This window comes from Zingiber officinale, chromosome 1B, assembly GCF_018446385.1.
Source record: "Zingiber officinale cultivar Zhangliang chromosome 1B, Zo_v1.1, whole genome shotgun sequence".
NCBI classification, from domain to species: Eukaryota; Viridiplantae; Streptophyta; class Magnoliopsida; order Zingiberales; family Zingiberaceae; genus Zingiber; species Zingiber officinale.
The window spans coordinates 26,378,409-26,398,678 of NC_055986.1; the positions used below are offsets into that span (position 1 = coordinate 26,378,409).

At 40.6% G+C, this 20,270-nt stretch overlaps 3 protein-coding genes across 5 annotated transcripts; 1 reads left to right on the top strand and 2 right to left on the bottom strand.

The window, feature by feature from the left end:
* Nucleotides 1-1,306: 1,306 nt before the first annotated feature.
* Nucleotides 1,307-11,735, bottom strand: LOC122053572 (serine/threonine-protein kinase STY13-like). 2 transcript variants are annotated; one of them, XM_042615600.1, is made up of 7 exons: nucleotides 11,135-11,735; nucleotides 10,873-11,005; nucleotides 10,596-10,791; nucleotides 3,118-3,242; nucleotides 2,863-3,021; nucleotides 2,082-2,779; nucleotides 1,307-2,002 (listed from the first exon to the last, which is right to left on the bottom strand). In XM_042615600.1, the coding sequence occupies exons 1-6, from the start codon at nucleotides 11,263-11,265 to the stop codon at nucleotides 2,474-2,476; spliced, it is 1,050 nt and encodes a 349-aa protein (XP_042471534.1). In that variant the 5' UTR covers nucleotides 11,266-11,735; the 3' UTR covers nucleotides 1,307-2,002; nucleotides 2,082-2,473. The 2 variants fall into 2 exon arrangements, with proteins under 2 accessions (XP_042471534.1, XP_042471537.1); XM_042615603.1 differs by lacking the exon at nucleotides 1,307-2,002 and having other exon boundaries at nucleotides 2,604-2,771; nucleotides 11,135-11,734.
* A 483-nt stretch (nucleotides 11,736-12,218) lies between these two features.
* Nucleotides 12,219-13,719, top strand: LOC122048599. Of its 2 annotated transcripts, XR_006130736.1 has the most exons (3): nucleotides 12,219-12,649; nucleotides 12,738-13,425; nucleotides 13,579-13,719. XR_006130736.1 is itself a non-coding variant. In XM_042610175.1 (2 exons), the coding sequence occupies exons 1-2, from the start codon at nucleotides 12,406-12,408 to the stop codon at nucleotides 13,190-13,192; spliced, it is 699 nt and encodes a 232-aa protein (XP_042466109.1). In that variant the 5' UTR covers nucleotides 12,219-12,405; the 3' UTR covers nucleotides 13,193-13,686. The 2 variants fall into 2 exon arrangements, 1 of the variants encoding a protein (XP_042466109.1); XM_042610175.1 differs by having other exon boundaries at nucleotides 12,738-13,686.
* A 52-nt stretch (nucleotides 13,720-13,771) lies between these two features.
* LOC122034589 (probable calcium-binding protein CML46) lies at nucleotides 13,772-14,302 on the bottom strand. The gene has a single exon (XM_042593938.1). It carries the CDS (start codon nucleotides 14,300-14,302, stop codon nucleotides 13,772-13,774), a length of 531 nt encoding a protein of 176 aa, XP_042449872.1.
* Between the last annotated feature and the right edge of the window lie 5,968 nt (nucleotides 14,303-20,270).

A 20,270-nucleotide genomic window follows, 5' to 3' on the forward strand; every position in this document is an offset into this window, starting at 1 on the left:
TAATGTATGACATTTTAACTTCATACACACATGTATTTATTTTCCATGTATAGATTGCCTATCTTAAAGAATTTTACAAGTAAAAAATTATTTTCTATATTTGCATTCTTTATGGCCGCCGGCAGCTATGAAAGCCATAGCGAGGACGGCGGTTAGGGTGGTCTAGCCACGGGCGACGTGGCCGGTAGTGCCCATGTGGCGCGGGGCTTCTTTCTCTCTAACTTACTGCAGGCGGCGCGGGCAGCGCGGACGACGAGCAGTCTGTGTCGGCGGCGGAGGCTTGGGAAGGAGGGGGACGAGGAGAGACAACCGGCGGCGGCGGAAGAAGGGAGTTTGGAGGTTTGGGGTTTGGAGTACGTGGAGGAGGCGGAGAGAGATTTTTGTGCGAATATCGCATTTATCACAAACATCGCAAAAGAAAAAGAGAAATGATAAGCTGCAACGGAGAACGGTATACAGAAAGATCAACAATGTTATACAGGATGAAAGCACTGAGAAATCTGCTAAATGGGAAGTCGTTAGCAGAAAGATCAACAATCATAAAGATGAGAGCACTGAGAAATCTGGCAAATGGAAAGTTATTAGCAGAAAGATCAAGGATGTTATAACGAAAGTGAGTAGCAGAAAGACGAACAATGTTATGAAGGATTGGAAGATGCTTGTTCTCGCTCTTGGGAGTCCTCGGTCCACCATCCCCCCTTCCTTTCAGCGGTGAAGCATCACTGACTCATTAACAGAGTCTGGTCCTGGAAGAAGAGGCTTTGGCCCAGTCATGAACTTTGAGCAATAGTCACTCTGTGCTGTTCAAAGTTGGGTGTAAGATTCCCATGCTGAGCAATCTCTTTATCTGTGTACCTCAAAGGCATTACTGCATGGTGTTCCACTAAAGGTGGGACAAGGCAAAGGCCTGTTATCTTGCCTTCCACGCACCGCATCGAGATATCTTGATTAGATTCTTGGCGAATATCTTCTCAACTGTTATTTCTGTTCACATTCTTCGATTTTACATTGTATCGACATGATTCAGAAAGTGTCAGTAGTGTAGTTTTGTGATTCCCCAATTTTTCACATTCGGGAAACATTTTTGTTCTAGTATTTTAACTCTTTTTTTTTCTTAAAAAAAGAGAGAAAAAGATAGCCTAGCAATCTAACTTATCATGATGAATGATATGGAGTTTCTATTGAGAAGTCTTATTTGGATGTTTATAATAAGGAAAGTCTTTAATGGTCATTTATTTTTCAACAAAACAGAAGAAATGGCTCTTGCTGTAAAAGCAACCAAAAACTAAAATGAATCGTTTGAACGTAGAAGAAGAACAAAACGATCGGGGTCAAATATATTGAATCCATAAAAGTACAGTGTTTTTCATGTTACAACCCATGGATGATTCAATGATTCAACCACCACAAAAATTCTCCATTAATTCCTATCTCTCAGTATCACTAGCCACCATGCAGGACAAGTTTCTGCAATATATATTCAACTCACTGACTGAATATTACAGAAATAAGCCTGACTGAATAGCAAAGATCGTCGGACCAGCAAGCTTGATTCCCCGTCATCATCGCACCAGTAATCCTCAACAAGATGTTAGGCCAGCAAACCGCCATCTCGACCGAGCACAGGATTGACGTCGACACTTCCGGTGAACTCCTGGGGAGAGGAACACAAGGGAGCCTCCACAAGCTGCCATCACTCTCAGCTGGTAAAAGAAGGAAAGATAAAATTTTGTGAGCCAAGTAGAAGTGAAGAGGAGGTGAAAGGATAGATAAGAAGAAAACAACAAAGAGAGACGAGTAATATTGTCCTCGGCTGGCTAGCTTTATCTTAGTGCACATTCCACTGCGTTCTCCTAGCACTTCTGTACGCATTGAGATGGAAAGCTACTATTATTAAAGGTCGCGCATGCACGGTGAATGGACTTTTCCCTTGGCAAAAAGGGAGGGAGGAAAGTGAGAGGAGCAACGGTGGTCTTGCAGAAAGAGGGCTGGTGCCCTTAAACTGTGCAAGCATAGTTCCCAGCCATCAAATGGAAGTTAATTAGAAAAAGATTAACTAGATGGTTGAAACAATGACTTACTGACTTGGAACGATTGATGATCCATCAAATCTTTACTATGTTTTCCTTTTGCAGCTGGCATTGCTTGGGAAAGAATCTGTTGTAGTTCATTCGACTGAGAGATTAAAGAATGAATGAAAGTCTACAACTGCAATAAGTCCAAAATAATTGCACTTGGCATCTTCACATTTATTTAACCCAATAATTCTGATCTCTGAATTTCAAGAAGCTCAGACATTCTACCAGTATTTTTTCCAGGTAATTTAACCCAAATGTGGAAGTAATTACAAACAAGGTGAAGGCAAGATATTGTTTCATTCCTAACATACATGTAGGAACCAGCAAATAGTAGGGTTAGCATTGGATGTCTGAGAATTTACTAATCATTTTGGAGAGCCTAAAGTAGCAGGCGACTAAAAACACTGGCCAAAGCAGAAAAATCCTTTGCTATCCCTGGTGGCCTTCGTAGTATCGCCTATTTCATCTCGTGCTGCCATCAAAGAACTAGTGCCGGGTGATTCAGGTGGTAAAACCATATTTTCTGAACTGAAGGCATGCAATGGAACAACATGCTCGGGAGGCGAAAGAGTGGAAAGATACTGTAGAAGCATCTGAACTATCTGAGTAAAATTGGGTCGTGAATTTGGGTCCTCGTGCCAACAAGAGGTTAAGATCAGAGCCAGCTCCTCTGGAAGCTCATCTGCACTTGGCCTGAAGTTCTAAGAAAAGTATAAGAGAAACAGTTCGATTTCAATAACCTTAAAAGGACTGCAAGGATTGCATATACCAAAAGGTGGGCTACCTTGACAGCAGCTGCATAGGATGCTTGCAGGTTGGACATGCCTTCGAAAGGAAGCCGATTGTGAAGTAGCTCCCACAGCACAATTGCAAAGCTGTATACATCCACCTTGTGGTTGTAATGCTTCTTCTCCCCATGCCTTAAAGTAACAGTGCTGTATAACTGTACATAAATTTTTGTCAGCTATCATTTTGAAGATGATACAGTACCCAACAATAGATTATACATCAAAGCATTTATGCGAGCATTATGATGCACCTCAGGGGCCATCCAACGATATGTTCCTGTCTCAGCAGTCATCATCTCCGTTAATGTTTCTTCTCTTGCCAAACCAAGATCAACAAGTTTGACTGTCCTCTGATCTGCGCTCAATAGCAAGTTATCTGGCAAGGAGACAATGGTGGAGATATGTCAAGAGAATTCATTAAAAAAAGGTTAAATCTCATGCCTGTGCTTAAAAAGGCAGTTAGCATGAACACAAAAGTTGAGTTGATACATGTGACAAAAGGCGCTAGCGCCCCGCCAACCCGTCTCTAGGCCAACATGGAGCAGGTAAATCATGGGTGACTATTAGTCATTAGTGCAGGTGGCCAAGGTATTGGGGAAGACATGCATGAACCCAATACAGGTCATTGATGGCAAGCCTTCTACAAGGCAGTCCAAGTGCAAGGGGCTCAAAACAATGCAGGTCTATTTTCTTAGTAGAGTTTATTTGGAAGCCAGCACTATTTTCCTAAGAAGATCGGCACCATTTTCCTATCCTAAAGGTCCAGCATCCCTAGGAATCATATGTTTAAGGGATCCATCTCTAAATCTTCCATAGTCCTAATAAATGACCATACAGCCAAATTAATTATTCAAAATTAGTATTAGTGCACTTATACACTGATCCCAATGCAACAACTAAGAAGATCAATTCTATGGTACAAAGCGCTGTAGTTCACGTGGAAGGAGCAGAATGCCAAATACTATAATGATCTCATACCTCATGTTTACAATACTGTCACTTAACTTCATGATCCAATTAGGCAGGAAAATGATACGAAATGAACCAGATAATACAACTTGAAAATGGTCTTAACCTCTAGTGGACGACCTTTACTTTGAGCTGTCTTTATATCATCTACCGAATTGTTGCTCCCCACATAGAATATAAATTTGTTTCATTTGCTATAAACAAGTATTAATAATTATAACAAGGAAAAGATAGGGAGCATTCATTGATAATGTCACCCTTACTCAAGATCATGAAACAAAAAATGTAAAAATTTAAATTCCATACACCATAGAACTTGGATTAATAAGTCATTTCGTGAGTCAATGGAATGTCTATCTATCCATGCCTGTGCTATTTTTTTATGATGGGCCATCTAACAAAGAATGATTTTTTTTATAGCATGAAATGGTCGCGCCTAGTAGCCGCATATCCCACATATCAGATGCCCTTCTCTATGCATCTATTGTATCATCTTTGGCAAAAGCTTTTGGACCTAGAGAAAAGGGCTCTATATCACACTTAATAACACGGAACAAAAAATGTAAGCGATAAATTTCAATCTCCATAATTTTCATCTTAAATAAAGGATGCTTCTTTGCTCCTAAGTATTATAATTTGATTGATTCAAAGAAGATGTGACGGAGACAAGTGGCAAACTCCATTAAAAGTCTATAAGAGCATAAATAAAGATTCTAAAACTCCACTATTAATTTGGCATGTCTTGGAATATAATAAACCTACTTGGGAAATGATATAAAGTTCATCAATTCCTAAAGGTTGAAGTCAAAAGTCAGAATTAAATGACCAACAATTTCAATATACTTTAATTTCCTATACTTGGAAAATTGTAGCATATTTATGAGTCTTTTAAGTTTCCTATGTATGAGTCTTTTAAGTTTCCTATGTATCTTTAAGAGTCTTTTGTGTTTTCAATGAGTCCATCTATTAGCACTTATCTTGCTTGAGTCATTTGTGAGTCCTACTATACACATGTGTGTACTGCTGTAATGCTGGGACAGAAAAATAGATATCAATATTTTGAGAATTCTTTTTGGTTGTGTGATACAATCACCCTATGGTGTGATGCCTCGGAACCCTTAGGTGTGATATCTAAGTTTCTACATTCTTATCACTTTATTCCAGATTTCTATTCCCCAAACTGCCCAACACTCAATCTCCTCTTTTGCTGCATCATTTGGTATCAGAGCTTTAGGGCTTTAATATGTCTACAAGATCCGGGAGGAGCTTTAGAGGAAAGTTGATTGATAATCAACGTGATGAGATACTTATTCACATGATGGAGCAACTTGATGGCATGCAAATTCGTCTAAATGGTGTTGAAACCATGATTTCTTAATCTAAAGGTGATCAAATCCAAGGAGAGCAAGGTGAAACATCTCAAGCAAACAACTTGATTCAAGAAGGATTTCCAACACCTCAACAGCAGCAACCTTTTTCTGAGTGGGCTAGAGGATTTCTTGAGGCAAAAAATAATTACAAGATGCTGTTGGAGATATCACAAAGAAGGTTCGAACTGAGGTGTCAGATTTCAAAGGAAAAGTGAACCCCACTTTATTTGCTGATTGGCTTGCAGCAATAGAAGAATATTTTGATTGGTATGACATGTTCGATCATCGAAGAGTCAGGTTTGCTCGAATGAAGCTCATGAGTTTAGCAAAGATATGGTGGATTGGTGTGGAGGCAGACATAGGAGATTAGGGTAACCACCAATCAACTCATGGTATGAGATAAAAGCCAAGCTACGAGAGAAGTATTTGCCTACAAATTACTATGACAAATTATCTGATCAGCATATTAATTTAAAGAAGAAACACTTGTATGTGGTTGAGTATATGCAAAAGTTCGATGAGTTAAAGACAAGGAGCCAAATTGTTGAAGATCCTAGACAAACTCTTGTAAGGTTCAAAGCTGGATTAAGGCCTAAAATTAGAAGGACTTATTAAGACAACCGCTTTAAAGCCTAGAACAAGCTTTCCAAGTTGCCTTAGATATGGAGGAGTATCTGAGTTATTCATTTGGTAAGAAGCTTGGAGTTTCAACAATGAATAAAAGAATTCATGAAACCAACCAGCAAGCATGAGGTGGATTCATCAACTCATTTAATCAGCAAAGTGGCTCTAAACTGCCTTTAAAACTAACCAAGTTAAAGAACAAGGGTAGCATATGTTTCAAATGTCCGCAACTGGGTCATATGACTTAGTACTGTCCAAAAAAGAATCTACATATTGGGATAGTGCATGAAGATGGTGTTGAAAATTCAAAAGAAAAAGTAGAAGAAAATTCTTTTGATTATGGAGTTTATATTGAAGATGATTTGGAAGAAGATAAAGACACTTCTTTGGCAAGTGTTGTTAGGCGTATTCTTACTACTCCAAAAGTCGAAGGCGAAGATTGGCAACGAACATCTATTTTTCAAATGTTGGTTCATTGAGGGAATCGAGCACATAAGGTTTTCATTGATGGAGGAAGTTGTATGAATGTTGTCTCAGCATCTAGCGCCTCAAGCTTCCTACGCAGCCACATCCCTAGCCATACAAGGTTGGATGGATCGATAACACATTATTCCGGTAACACAATGCTGGCTTATTTCTTTTTCTTGTGAAAATTTTAATGACTCTGACTCTATTTGGTGTGATATTATTCCTATGAAAGTAACTCATATACTTCTTGGGAGACCTTGGCTATATGATCGAGATGTGCATCATTATGGCAAGGAGAACATGTACACTTTTATGTTCAACAACAAGAAAGTATTATTGAAACCAATGCAGATGGCTGAAATGAAGAAATACAAGCAAGAGAAGGCAAAGAATACTAGAAATAGTGGAAAATCTCTTCACGTGCTAACAACGAAAAAGTAGAGAGAGTTCTACTATATATGCTCTTATAATCAAAGAAGTATATGCTCCTGAAGTTTCTTTATTTCCTTCGGAAATCACTACGATATTAAATGGCTTTTCTGATGTGGCTCCAAAAGAATTACCTAGTGAGCTTCCACCCATGCGTAAAATTCAGCATGCTATTGATTTTGTGCCAGGTTCACAACTACCCAATCTACTAGCCTATCGAATGAATCCAAATGGCCATGCAGAATTAAAGAAGCAAGTGGAAGAATTATTATCCAAGGGTTTCATTCGGGAAAGTTTAAGGAAATGTGCTGTCCCTGCATTTTGTTAACACCAAAAAAAGATAGTAGCCAGCACATGTGCATTGACAGTCGTGCGATCAATAAGATCACTATCAAATATCAATTCCCAATTCCGCGCCTTGATGATATGCTAGATATGTTGGCTGGTTCTTATATCTTTTCAAAAATTGATTTGAAAAGTAGGTATTATTAAATACACATAAGGTCGAGAGATGAATGGAAAACGTCTTTCAAGACTAAAGATGACCTTTATGAATGACTTGCCATGCCTTTTGGTCTTTCTAATGCTCCTAGCACATTTATGCGCTTTATGAATCAGGTACTACAACCATTTATCGAAAAAATTCTTATTATTTATTTCGATGATATCTTAATTTTCAGGAAGAATAAAGAAGATCATCTTATCCATTTGCAACAAGTCACGAGGATTCTTCATAGGGAGTAGCTATATATAAATTTAAAGAAATGTTCCTTTATGACTTCCTTTGTGGTATTCTTGGGCTTCGTGGTTTCCTCTAGAGGATTAGAGGCAGATCCTGATAAGGTAAAAGTCATCCAAGAGCGGTCGTTGCCTAGGACACTACAAGAAATCATAAGCTTTCATGGCCTAGCAAGTAGCAACATTTTATAGGTGTTTCATCAAAATTTCAACACTATTATGGCCCCTATAATTGATTGCATGAAGAAAGACTCATTTGTTTGGACCAACACAGCTTCACAAGCTTTTCAAGAAATAAGAAAAAGATTGGTTGAAGCACCTATTCTTCAACTACGAGATTTTTCAAAGGTATTTGAAGTGGCATGTGATGCATCTAATGTTGGAATCGGAGGTGTATTAAGTCAAGAAGGGCATCCTATTGCATATTTTAGTGAGAAGTTGAATGACGCAAAACAACGATATTGCACTTATGATAAGGAATTTTATGCCATAGTTCAATCTTTGTGTTATTGGCGACACTACCTCCTTCCACAAGAGTTTGTTCTACATTCTGATCACCAAGCTCTTCAATATATCAATTCTCAGCAAAAACTAAGTCATCGACATGGGAAGTGGGTCTCTTTCTAACAAAAATATACCTTTGTAATCAAACACAAATCTGGAGTTGAAAACGAAGCAGCTGATGCACTTAGTAGAGTGGTATATATTTCTTTCTTGTATGACAATACAAGTGGTGGGATTTGAACTACTTAAAGAAAGACTATCCTTTGCGCAAAGATTTCAGCAATATATTTGCTAATTTAATTGCAGGACAGCATGGAAATTTCTTAGATTTTTCGCTGCATGGTGATCATCTCTTTAAGGGAACTCGACTTTGTTTGCCTAATACTTCTCTTCATGAACCAGTGATATGGGAGTTACATGCTGGAGGGGCAGCAGGTCATTTTGGAAGGGATAAAACCATTGCAATGGTTGAAAACCGTTTCTATTGGCCTAGCCTTAAGAAGGATGTGGCAAAGATTGTCTCTCAATGTCACACATGCCAATTATCTAAAGGAAGAAAGAAAAATACAAGTTTATATATGCCTCTACCGAGCCACACAAAGCATGGCAAGATCTAAGCATGGATTTTGTGCTTGGTTTGCCTAAAAGCATTAGAGGACACGACTCTATATTTGTAGTGGTGGATAGGTTTCAAAAATGGCTCACTCCATTCCATGTTCAAAAACATCAAATGTTGTTCACATTACTAAACTTTTCTTCAAGGAAGTTTTTCACCTTCATGGATTACCATTAACAATTGTTTCTGACCGAGATGTGAAGTTCACAAGGTATTTTTGGCGAACCTATGGAAATTAATGAATACAAGGTTGCAGTTTTCTTCTTCTTTTCACCCATGGTCAAACAGAGGTAGTCAATAGAAGTTTGGGTGATTTACTTCGTTGCTTGGTTGGAGATCATGCTACCACATGGGATCAAATTCTTCCTATGGTTGAGTTTGCATATAATAGTTCGGTGAATAGATCCGCAGCCCATTCGAAATTGTTACAGGTATGCTTCCTAAAAAGCCAATTGATTTGATTCCTTTACCATTCGAGACAAGACCAAGTGCTGAAGCTGATGCTTTTAGCAAACACATAAAAGATATACATGATGATGCCAAGCGAAAAATTGCTCTAAGCAATGAAAGATATAAAACATGTGATGATTAAAAAAGGAAGTTTGTTGAATTCCAAGAAGGTGAAACGGTTATGGTTTGAATAAGGTCAGAACGATGTCCAAGAGGGGTTTATAGGAAACTTCAATGGCGGATCTAGGGGGGAGCGGGGGTGTGCTTGAGCATCCCCTTGCTCCTGGAAAATTCCACTAGTATGTTGTAGTCCAGGGGGCAGCGAGAAGGAAGACAAGCTCGAGCTCCCTTCTTTGAGCACCCCTTGCTTTTTTGTCTGAATCCGCCACTGAAACTTCATTTGAAGAATGCTGGACCCTCTAAAGTTTTAAAGGAAATCAGCTCTAATGCTTATGTCCTTGAGCTACTAGCAGATATGGGTATTAGCAATGTCTTCCAACATTGAGGATCTCACTTTATATTCTAGACATGAAGATGTTGTAGCAAGCAATACACATAATGCTCATTTGCCATCAATTCAAACAATGAAAGACAACATTGAAGATGTAATTGATCATAAGATTGTGTCTGAAGAGGGAAGCGGTTATCAAATGTATCTTATCAAATGGAAGCACAACCCCTTTCTGAATGCACATGGATTACTGATGATGAATTCCAACAGCTGAATAGAGATCTTTATGAAGGATTCCACATTTTTAACTTGCCAGGGATGAGTTTTTCTCCCCCGAGGAGAGTTGATGGAGACAAGTGGCAAACTCCATTAAAAGTCTATAAGCGCAGAAATAAAAATTCTAAAACTCCACTATTAATTTAGCATGTATTGAAATATGATAAATCTACTTGGGAAATGATATCAAGTTCATTGATTCCTAAGGGCATCTCCAATACAAGGTTTATGAGAGGTTTGTAAAATCCAAAAAGTTGAATAAAAAGTCTTAAACTATTATAGAGGTAAGGTTTGAGGTTTGAGGTTTGTAGTTTAAGAGCAGTAGTGAAAACACAAACTTGCTTTTTTGTCTTGAATTTGATGCAATATGCATGAAGCCATGCAACTTATACTATGAATGGGATGATAAAAAAACACATTTAGAGCTTTAACTATTGGAGATATTTAAATAAGTTTTCATATTATTGATGTGGCATATTGGAATCATGAAAAAAATCTCATTTAGAGCTCTAACCATTGGAGATGCCCTAAGGGTTGAAGTCAAAAGTCAGCATTAAATGACCAACAATTCAATATGCTTTAATTTCCTATGCTTGAAAAAATTGTAGCATATTTATGAGTCTTTTAAGTTTCATATGTATGAGCCTTTTAAATTTTCTATGTGTCTTTAAGAGTCTTTTGTGTTTTCAATGAGTATCTATTAGCATCTATGTTGCTTGAGTCCTTTCTGAGTTCTAGTATAAATGTGTGTACTTGCTGCGTTTGGGTGAGCATAATCAACTTTTGCTACGATAGAATGATAAACATGAAAAAAATAAAATAAAATAAAACTACCAGGCTTCAGATCACGATGAATAATCCCATGAGAATGTAAGCACTCCATAGCTCGTGCTACATCCAACGCAAAACTAACTGCAACAAGAGGCTCCAGTTTCCTAGGCCTCATGTTTATCAGGTACTTGCGCAGGGATCCTCCAAGAAGAAGCTCAGTTACTACCACCATCCGAGGCTCCTTGCAAGCTCCAATAAACTGCAAATTCCATGGCATCCATTAGCAAATGAAATAAAGAGATCAGAGAGTGGAGAGACAACGCTATTTTTTAAAATCAACCTTCACAAGGTTTTTGTGCTGAACACGGGCGAGCAAAGTCACCTCCCTCATGAACCTCCCCTCCCTCTTCGTCACTTCCTCGGGGTTGTCCTCTTTGTGCATGACCTTGACAGCCACATTTTGGTTCTTGTACCTACACACCATGTCGCCGGAAGCACGAAATGCTCGTCAAAAAATTAGATCGGACTAACGAAAAATCCACAGCAAAGCAAACAATTAAACAGTGTTGCGAAGAAGCGTTGATCTCAGCCAAACAACTCACTTTCCCTCGTACACCTTCGCGTGAGCGCCTTCCCCGATCTTGGGCCCGACGAAAAGCAACTTGGGATCGATGAGCCACTGCGGATCTAGGCGGCACTCCTCGAGAGGAAAGAATCCATTCCCAGATTCCATCTCTTCGCGAAATTAAGAAGATCCAGCATCAATTGTTCCTCACAGTAAATCCTACCAACAGACAAAGAGCAGCTGAGACGCCGAACACGAGGAATCCATCTACAAAATCACTCCTTTTCCACTCTCCTTCACGCCGTAGATGCTACTTCACCGGATTTAGGCAAGAAAACAAGACGTCAAAACAAGCTCTGCGCCTCTGCTCGCCTCCGTTCCGAGTCCATGCCACTGCCTCCCTCAGAAATTCTATCTCAAGTACAATCATCCAGCGTACCTCCATGACCCCCAAAGCCCATGACAAGGCCGAATAACACTGCCAGAACCAATCCACTCCAAGCTCCCCTCTTCCCCCTTGTACCGAGAAGATTGGAACAGAAAACCTCTCCAAGGGAGCCAGGTGTGGTCTCGGAGCAAGATGAAGGCGGCAGGTGAGGAGCAGACGACGAAAAGAGGAATCGAACCCTGCAACATCCCTTCACCCATTAAAAACAACCTGTGCCTCGCCCTTGCTGTCCGTACCGCTTATATTATCGAAAGAATTTGAGATTAATTCAGAAGTCAAGTAGACTTCTGCCAAGAGTCAACATAGTCAAATTGGCCTCAATGAACGCAATTGCATATTTATTATTAAAAAATGAATTTAATTATAGAAATTGAGCCAATGTTAAAACACTAATAATCACTAATCAAACACTAATGGTAAGGAGAATCAAATACTAGCATTTTTTTATTTTTCGAATAATATGATACAAATATCTTCCCATCAATATTAATATAATATGACAGGAGTTTTATTATATTTGAAATTTTAATTTTTTTTTCTTCAATAACACTTAATTTTTTAAAATTATTTTCCGAAATTTAATACATGTGCGAATCTTATTCTCGAAATAAATACGAGAACGGGGAACAAACGGTTACCTGGGCTGGCGTATTACGTCGTTTTTTTTCCGTTCCTTTTTTTCCTCTTAAACTAGTTGTTTTGCCTTTATTTTTCCTATTAAAGTGAACGAAACAGCCTGCCAGTCTACCAGAGCGAGGAGCATTGAGGCAAGAGTTGCAGTTTTCCGGTTTCAACCTCACCCCCTGCATCTGCAACCACATCAATCCCTAAGCGAAAAGAAGATACCAGGATTGGCAGCCATGGTGGGAGCCTCCACCTCCTCCTCCACCTCCTCCTGCGCCTTCTTTGGTTCCTTCGTTGAAGGCGTCGGCCCTTCCGCCGCCTCCAAACCCTCAGCCGCCTCCTCCGCTTCCTCGGTCTCCAGACTCAAATTCGTCTGCAGCTACGGTGGTAGGATCCTGCCCCGATACACTGACGGCAAGCTCCGCTACTTCGGCGGCGACACCCGCATCTTCGCCGTCGACCGCTCGGCCGCTTTCTCAGGTACGTGTTTACCCCCTCGCTCTCAATGATCTCCGAATACCTTGATCGGGGAAGGAAATGATTCGGAAATTGGTGGGAATTATCGCAGAGCTGCAGGAGAAGATGCGAGATTTCTGCGGGTGGACCGCGGTGGGCGTCCGGTGCCAGCTGCCGACTGAGGATCTAGACGCCCTCGTGTCCATCAAATCCGACGAGGACCTCTTCAACCTCGTGGAGCTGTACGATCTCGCCGGCCGCCAGAAGATACGGGCGTTCTTATTTCCCCTGGCGTCCAAGCCTTCATCCCCTCCTCCGGCAGCCACATCAGGTGATGATCGGAGCACCCCGGTTACATCCGATCGGTACGTCCAGATCCCCCGGCCCGCCAAGTTCGTGGGTCGGTACGCCGGCTATCTAGGGGATGCCCATCGCCACGACCATTATCACCACCACCACCACCACCATCAAAATCACGGCCACAATGTGGCGCCATGGCCGTGCAATTACCACCACCACCACCGCCAACACCACCACCTCGTAAATCCTGGAAGCCACTGTAAATAACGAGGAATCCAGAAGCATAAGGATCAAACGCCCTCCGCCGCCGTCGCCGTAGCCGGACGAGAATGAGGTGACGAAAAATAGGAAAGATAAATCAACGACCGTTAGATCGTAATCGAAGGGTCAAACTGTACTGTTCAATTTTGAACGCGAATTTGAACCGTTCGATCTGTTCATCCGCTGCATCTGGAGGCGTACAATTGTCTGCTTCCGTCGCGATCCACCTGGTCCAGACGGTGAGTACGCCATTGCGTTTCCGTCTCCACCTCGTAACCTCCGAATCATTCTGAGCCCTTCAATTGCGTGTAACGCAATTAAGTATGCTCCGGTACTTTCACGCCAGCCGTTTGATTACGTCGTCTTCTGAATTGTTTCTCTGCCGGTGGCAGGTTGCTTAATGGCGAAGGCAACCAAGAGATCTGATCGGCACCGGCAAATCGAATGCAACAAATTCGGCGTTCACACCGAATTTCAATGAAAAAGGCTTTGGTTAATTATCATATTGGAGAAAACGATTTATCTGGGAGGGGAAATGATTATTGTGTTTTATTTAAAAAAATTCGTTTTTTCCTTTTTCTCACATCAAAAGACCAACTCCATGAGCCTTACAAACTCCACAAAATCGATCCTCCCGTCTCCATTTCGATCATGAACCTGGATCATCCTCCTGCACGTAGCAACTTCCAGCCCCTCTCCGACTCCAAGCGCCTGGAGAACCCTCCGCAGCTCCAGGTCGTCGATGAAGCCGTCGTCGTTCTCGTCGAAAACCGAGAAGGCCTGTCTCAACTCCTGCAAGCTCGGCTCCTCCTCTGCGAACAAATCAGGCAGTGACACAGCCTCCTCGTTCATCTCAACTTCATCTGGGCTTTGAGCCAATCCCATTCTCCATAAAATGAACCCCAAGTCTCCTCGTTCAAGTGTTGCTGCATTGCTCTCTTTAGCCTCCTCCTGCTGATGGTGGTGGTGGTGGTGCTCTTCCTCATGAAAAATGGAGGAGCATGAAGAAGACAATCCAAAGAACTTCTTGACGGCGATCAAGATAAAGACGAGCAGCTTGTGGATGAAAGGGAGCGAGGTTGACTCTTGAAAAAAGTAGACGAGCTTCTTCTCCATGGCTAATTACTCGGTTGTCAATTTGTTCATCGGAGAAAGGCGTTGTGCAGGCTATTTTTATAGCAGATGAATGCATGGGAAAGATTAAAGGGGGAAATGAAACTCAACTACTCAAGTATGGACGGATCGCAATTTAGGCGAAGGAAAATTCGAGGGAAGTGTAATCAAATATTCAAAGAGGCCTGCCTTAATTTGCTTGGAAATTTCTGTTTATTTGTATTCGAGTAAAATAAAAGCTAAGGACAATTCAAATCACTTGACTCAGTCGAACCTAAACGCGCATTGCCATATCGTGTATGTAAGCTGCTTCCTCATCTGGGTTGTGAAAATCCTTGGATGTCAATAAGAAAATACTCTAGCGATTTCAACGCAGGATTGGTTGAATGAATATTTTGAAGGTCGACTTTGACTATGTTTAAACTGTACATCAATTTTATCCGGCGAATCGAGGGGAAAGAATGATCAGGGCAACTGAATTTCTTTTTATTTTTTATTTTTTTACAAAAACGCCTTGGTCACTCCATTAACGGACGCTGGCCACTGTTCAACGGACGTTTAGACTATGTTTGATTGAGTGTAATGTAATTTAACTTGTAATGTAATCAAATTTGTAATGTAATGTAATCTTGATTACAAGACAGATTACGTCCTACCAAACACAACCTTACTGTCTACGCGCCGAAGCACAAAACTGAGAAGATTAATAAATGATCGATGTCCACCAAACGCCATTGATACGGGGAAAAGGTGACGTCTCCAGGTGTCCTTCCCAAATCAAAATATTTAACCGTAGACGGCAAAGTTAAAAATGAACTCAACGGACTAATTATTTAGTCAATCGGCATGAATATCATTCGGACTGGCTATTCAAGGGACAATCTAGGTAGTCGGCTGATAAGATTGATTATCCAAGCTAGTTGTATAAATACTCGGCCGATAAGATTTGTTTGGACGATAGTAAAAATATAGGTACACTATTGACCGGGGATAAGGGGTTCTGTCAGTACTCTACCGCCCCCGAATGAGGGGTTACATGCAAAGCAACATTAATAGGAGGGGACTTGAGGAATTAGATATTGAAGTTAACTATTATACATGTTGAAGGCAAAACAATGATGAACTAATAAAATAAGAGAAGGAAAAAAGACAAATATATTTAATAAAAAGAAAAGGAAAAATAAAGAATATTTTATTTTTAATTAATAATGGCTCCATTAAATGTAAAGAAGTCAAAGTAAAGATATCTTTTGATAGTTAATACTGATTTCCTTGAAAGTGAGGAAGCTAAAATAAAATAAAGGTGACTGTAATTAATATAAATAAATAAGGTGGTCCCAACCAAAAGTTGAGTCGGATGGAGATACTGATGATGATGGCAAGAACATTGACGAAGAGAGGAATCGGGGGCCCGGGGGAGAGGATCGCTTATAGTACCCCACGACCTTATAAACACCACCAACCAAGCACCCGGGAGCGTTAGAGCGAGAACTAGGAAAGAGATCCCTAGCATAGGGCCTTCGAATCTTAAGTTGGAAGAGAGGCGAGCGAAAAAAGATGAAGAACAGTAAATATGTGCGCGTAAGTAAAACTACTGTTTAGCGTGTACCTGGCCAATGGAGAGGATCTTCCTTTTTATACTGCCTTTTGTAACCTCTGCAATCATAATGTATCAAAGAATGACCAGTGTCAGGGGGGTGTTGGGTGAAAGAAGATGTACAATAGACTTCATTGGGTAAAGGTTTCATGGTTTGTATGTGACAGAGTATCAAAATATTTTTTGATGGATTGCGGTTATCCTCTAACAAGTTATTGTGATTCATTGACAGTGTTGTCCCCTTAGGGGTCTAACTAACTAAGAGGTCAACTGGGAGTAAGGCTGAGACGGTGCTCAGGAGAAGTAAGGGAACTGAGCTTTGGAGGTCCGACTGACATAAAACCAGTCGAGATTAGATAGAGAGTCTTACCCATGAGAAGTGAGTGAATTGAGTCCTGAAGGTCTGACCAGCATAAAGCCCACTGGGATTAGATTAAGAGTCTTGTCCATGAGAAGTGAAAGGACAAAGCCCTAGAGGTTCAACCTACATAAAGCCGACCAGGATTAGAGGAATGGACTATCTAGATGCATAGTCCTTAACTCTGACCACCACCTCCTCTTGACTTTTGAATGTCATGTCATCTTGACTATCATTTCCGCCCTTTCACAAGGCCATCCACTATTTCCCACATCATAGGGGGAGATGTAGGGTCATAAAAAAAGGTATAAAATGATATGTTGAGTATGAAGAATGTAGCTTTTAATCTCTAATTCTATTTCTTCAATTCCTCTTCCTATTATTACTTCTGACTTGAGCGTCGGAGTGCAAACGTTCGGTCCCTTCCTGACGTCTTTATTTGCAGATACTCTTGGTAAGGGTGATCCTTTCTTTTCTCAATGATCATGGTTAACTTACGTGCCATCTCACTAGCGAGTCACCACTACAACAAAAAAGGTAAAAGACAAAGGATTTTATTTATTATTTTTGTCCTTCCAAAACCGTTGTAACTGATGGTGTTGTTAAAGACCCCCCTCAACGACAATGATTTTTAAACCGTTGTCTTTTAATACCAACAACAACAGTTTTGTAATATTTAAAAACCATTGTCCTTAAAATGCGACAGACAATAGTTCTGTAATAATTTTAAATTGTTCTCTTTTAATACCATAGACAAATAGAATATCAATGAAAATCAAATCTACTTCAATCAACAACATATTATTAAATAAACAACCAATATAAGTATACAAATTATCATTCTTACACTTCTATAACAAATATAATTACTCACACATAAAGAAATTTTAATTAGAAGACACTCAAAACTACTCCTCTCGATTACATTTTATTACATGAACTTAAAGGATCTTGATAGATGCTACTTATCCTCTTGTCTTGAATGTTATTTGCTCATTAGCTTTAACCATCTTCTCGCTTAAATCCCAAAGCTTCTTGCTAGTTCTTCATACTTGGCGTGGTTACTCGTATCCTCCTCATTGCAATTATCAAAGTACTTGCCAGTCACACCCTTAAGGTTAGATGCAATCCTTCAGGTTAACTCCATTATAGCGAGTACACTCAGTAAATTTCTTACTTTGCAAATTAAAGAGAGTTTAGTTCTTAACACAATATAGTTATGATATAGATCTATTTCAAGTAGTTATCTTACCCAAGGATGACTTTTTGCATCAATGGTGTATCTAAAAACAAAGACAACTGAAGCAACAACTAGAGATGACAAGAATATGAGGCATCCATAATCTAACAAGCTCAACTAGAAAATGTCCTAGAACAAGGAACTAGATGATTATTATAGTCAACTAGCTGTGATTCAAAAATATCAAAAGAAATGCAATGTAAATCAAATATTTGTATCCATAAATAACAATTATTAATAATAAAAATGCACATCACACCTCAACCAATCAGAGAGTAACAAGGAGTAAGTCCAACATAATCTTAAGCATCAATGCGAACTTATGGAGTACATATTGTTTGAAGGAATGTATAATGAGTTAAAAAATGTGAAACCATTGATTCACCATTTTTTCTTATTGAACTAGAATTACAAAAATGACTTTTACTAATGATTTCTCATAAATTGTTTATCAAATTAAACAGTAGTTTAAGAATCATGGCATGCATGACTAATACAAATCATAAACTGATACATATGACACATAAATTGATGTGGCATGCACGAGCAAATGCAGCGATAATTATACAAACAAATTTGATGCATAAAATGAAGCAATTAGTAGCAGTGCAATATCAATTCTTCTTAACAGTAAGTGATGAAGATAACAAATTGAGGAAATGAACCTTGTCTTTCCAGAATATAGCAGAGCTCTTGCAGCATAACCCAATGCATAGCAATAGTTGGCATCAAAATTTACTGGCAAGCCACATCTTCCTTCATATCTGTTAGGACCTTCGGATAGCGGCTAGAGAGGGGGGGTGTGAATAGCCGACCTCAAATTATCGTTTCTTCCTATAATTTAGGTTAGTGTAGCGGAAATAAAGAGTAGAAACGAAAATAGAGAAGATCAAACCTCAAACGCGACGATATAACGAGGTTCGGAGATGATACTCCTACTCCTCGGCTTGTCCGTAAGGTGGACGAATCCTATCAATCCGTCGGTGGATGAGACCCCGGAAAACCGGCTAATAAGAACTCCTTCTGGGTGGAGAAACCTCACCACAATTCCTTTTGCAACAGTAATAATGGAGTACAAAGAATAGAGCAAGAAACAATGGACAATATGAATGTAAAAACACCCTACCAAGTTTGCTTGTCTTCTCGTTGTTTACTGGAGTCCGTTGATGAAGCAACAACTTCACGGATCCAACAACAGCAGCAAGAAAACCAGCCGATGGAAGCTCACACGAAACTTCAGCAGTGGAGAGCTCAACAAAGCTCAGATCGCAGGAGCAAGAACCGTAGTTAGCAAGCGTTATCTTTCTTTCTTCTACTGTAGCGGCCTTATATCCTGCACCTGTGAAGAAGACAAAGAAGAGTCCAGAAATCTAGCCGTTGAGTCACAACGGCTAAGCCTGGACCGATCAGGCTCCATCTTGATCGGTCCAGGAGGACCCTGATAGGTCCACAGACCGATCAGGCATCGGTCCTGTATCCCTGATTGGTCTGTGGACCGATCAGGATACAGGTGGATCGGTCCACAGACCGATCCCCCCTTCTCTGAATCCCCTCGCTTCCTTAGATAACATCGCTTCCTGATCATTTCCTGATCGGTCTGGTGACCGATCAGATACCTTACAGTGAGCCACTGTTTAGTTACTGATCGGTCACCAGACCGATCAATAACCCATAGTATCACTGGATCGGTCTGTAGACCGATCCAATTTCCCAGCCTTAAACCTAAAGCCTTCCCGGTCTAGAGAACGAGCTACCGAGCCCTCTCTGATCTAGTCCGGAGAATGAGCTACCGAGCCCTCTCCGACTTCCTCATCCGGTCCAGAGAACGAGCTACCGAGCCCTCTCTGACCTAGTCCGGAGAACGAGCTACCGAGCCCTCTCTGACTTCGTCCGGTCCAGAGAACGAGCTCCCGAGCCCTCTTTGACCTAGTCCGGAGAACGAGCTACCGAGCCCTCTCCGACTCCATCCAGTTCAGAGAACGAGCTACCGAGCCCTCTCTGACTTCCCATGCCAAGCTTCCATACTTGGACTTTTCCCCGTGCCAAGCTCCCTGCTTGGTCTTTTCCCGTGCCAAGCTCCCTGCTTGGACTTTTCCGTGCCAATTCTCCATACTTGGACTTTTCCGTGCCAAGTCTCCATACTTGGGCTTTCCCCGTGCCAAGCTCCCTGCTTGGTCTTTTCCCGTGCCAAGTCTCCATACTTGGACTTTTCCGGTGCCAAGTCTCCATACTTGGACTTTTCCCGTGCCAAGTCTCCATACTTGGAATTTTCCCGAATCAGGTCAACTCAAGTCGGGTCAACCAGGTCAACCTTGACCAAAGGTTGCACCCACACTCGCAAGTTCCTATTCTTGTCAAACATCAAAATACAACTTCTCTATTCTTGTCAAACATCAAAATATACCTCGAGTCAGGTCAACTCGAGTCGGGTCAACCAGGTCAACCTTGACCTAAGGTTGCACCAACAATCTTCCCCTTTTTGATGTTTGACAAAAACCATAATCAAGTTAGGTTAACCCGATAACCTAACTTAGGTTTTCCAATAGTTCTCCAATCAATGTTCTTCCTTGAACATTCTCCCCAAACTCCAATGTTCTTCCTTGAACATTCTCTAGACATTTCTCCCCCTTTTTGACACACATCAAAAAGAGTGAATCAAGGTTAAGAGTTTCTTCCTAATGAAAGTCCCATACCTTTCATTGAAACCCTTAATTTCCCCCTTGATACTAAAGACAACAATCAACTTAGTGACCATCCTATATCACTCATCTTGACG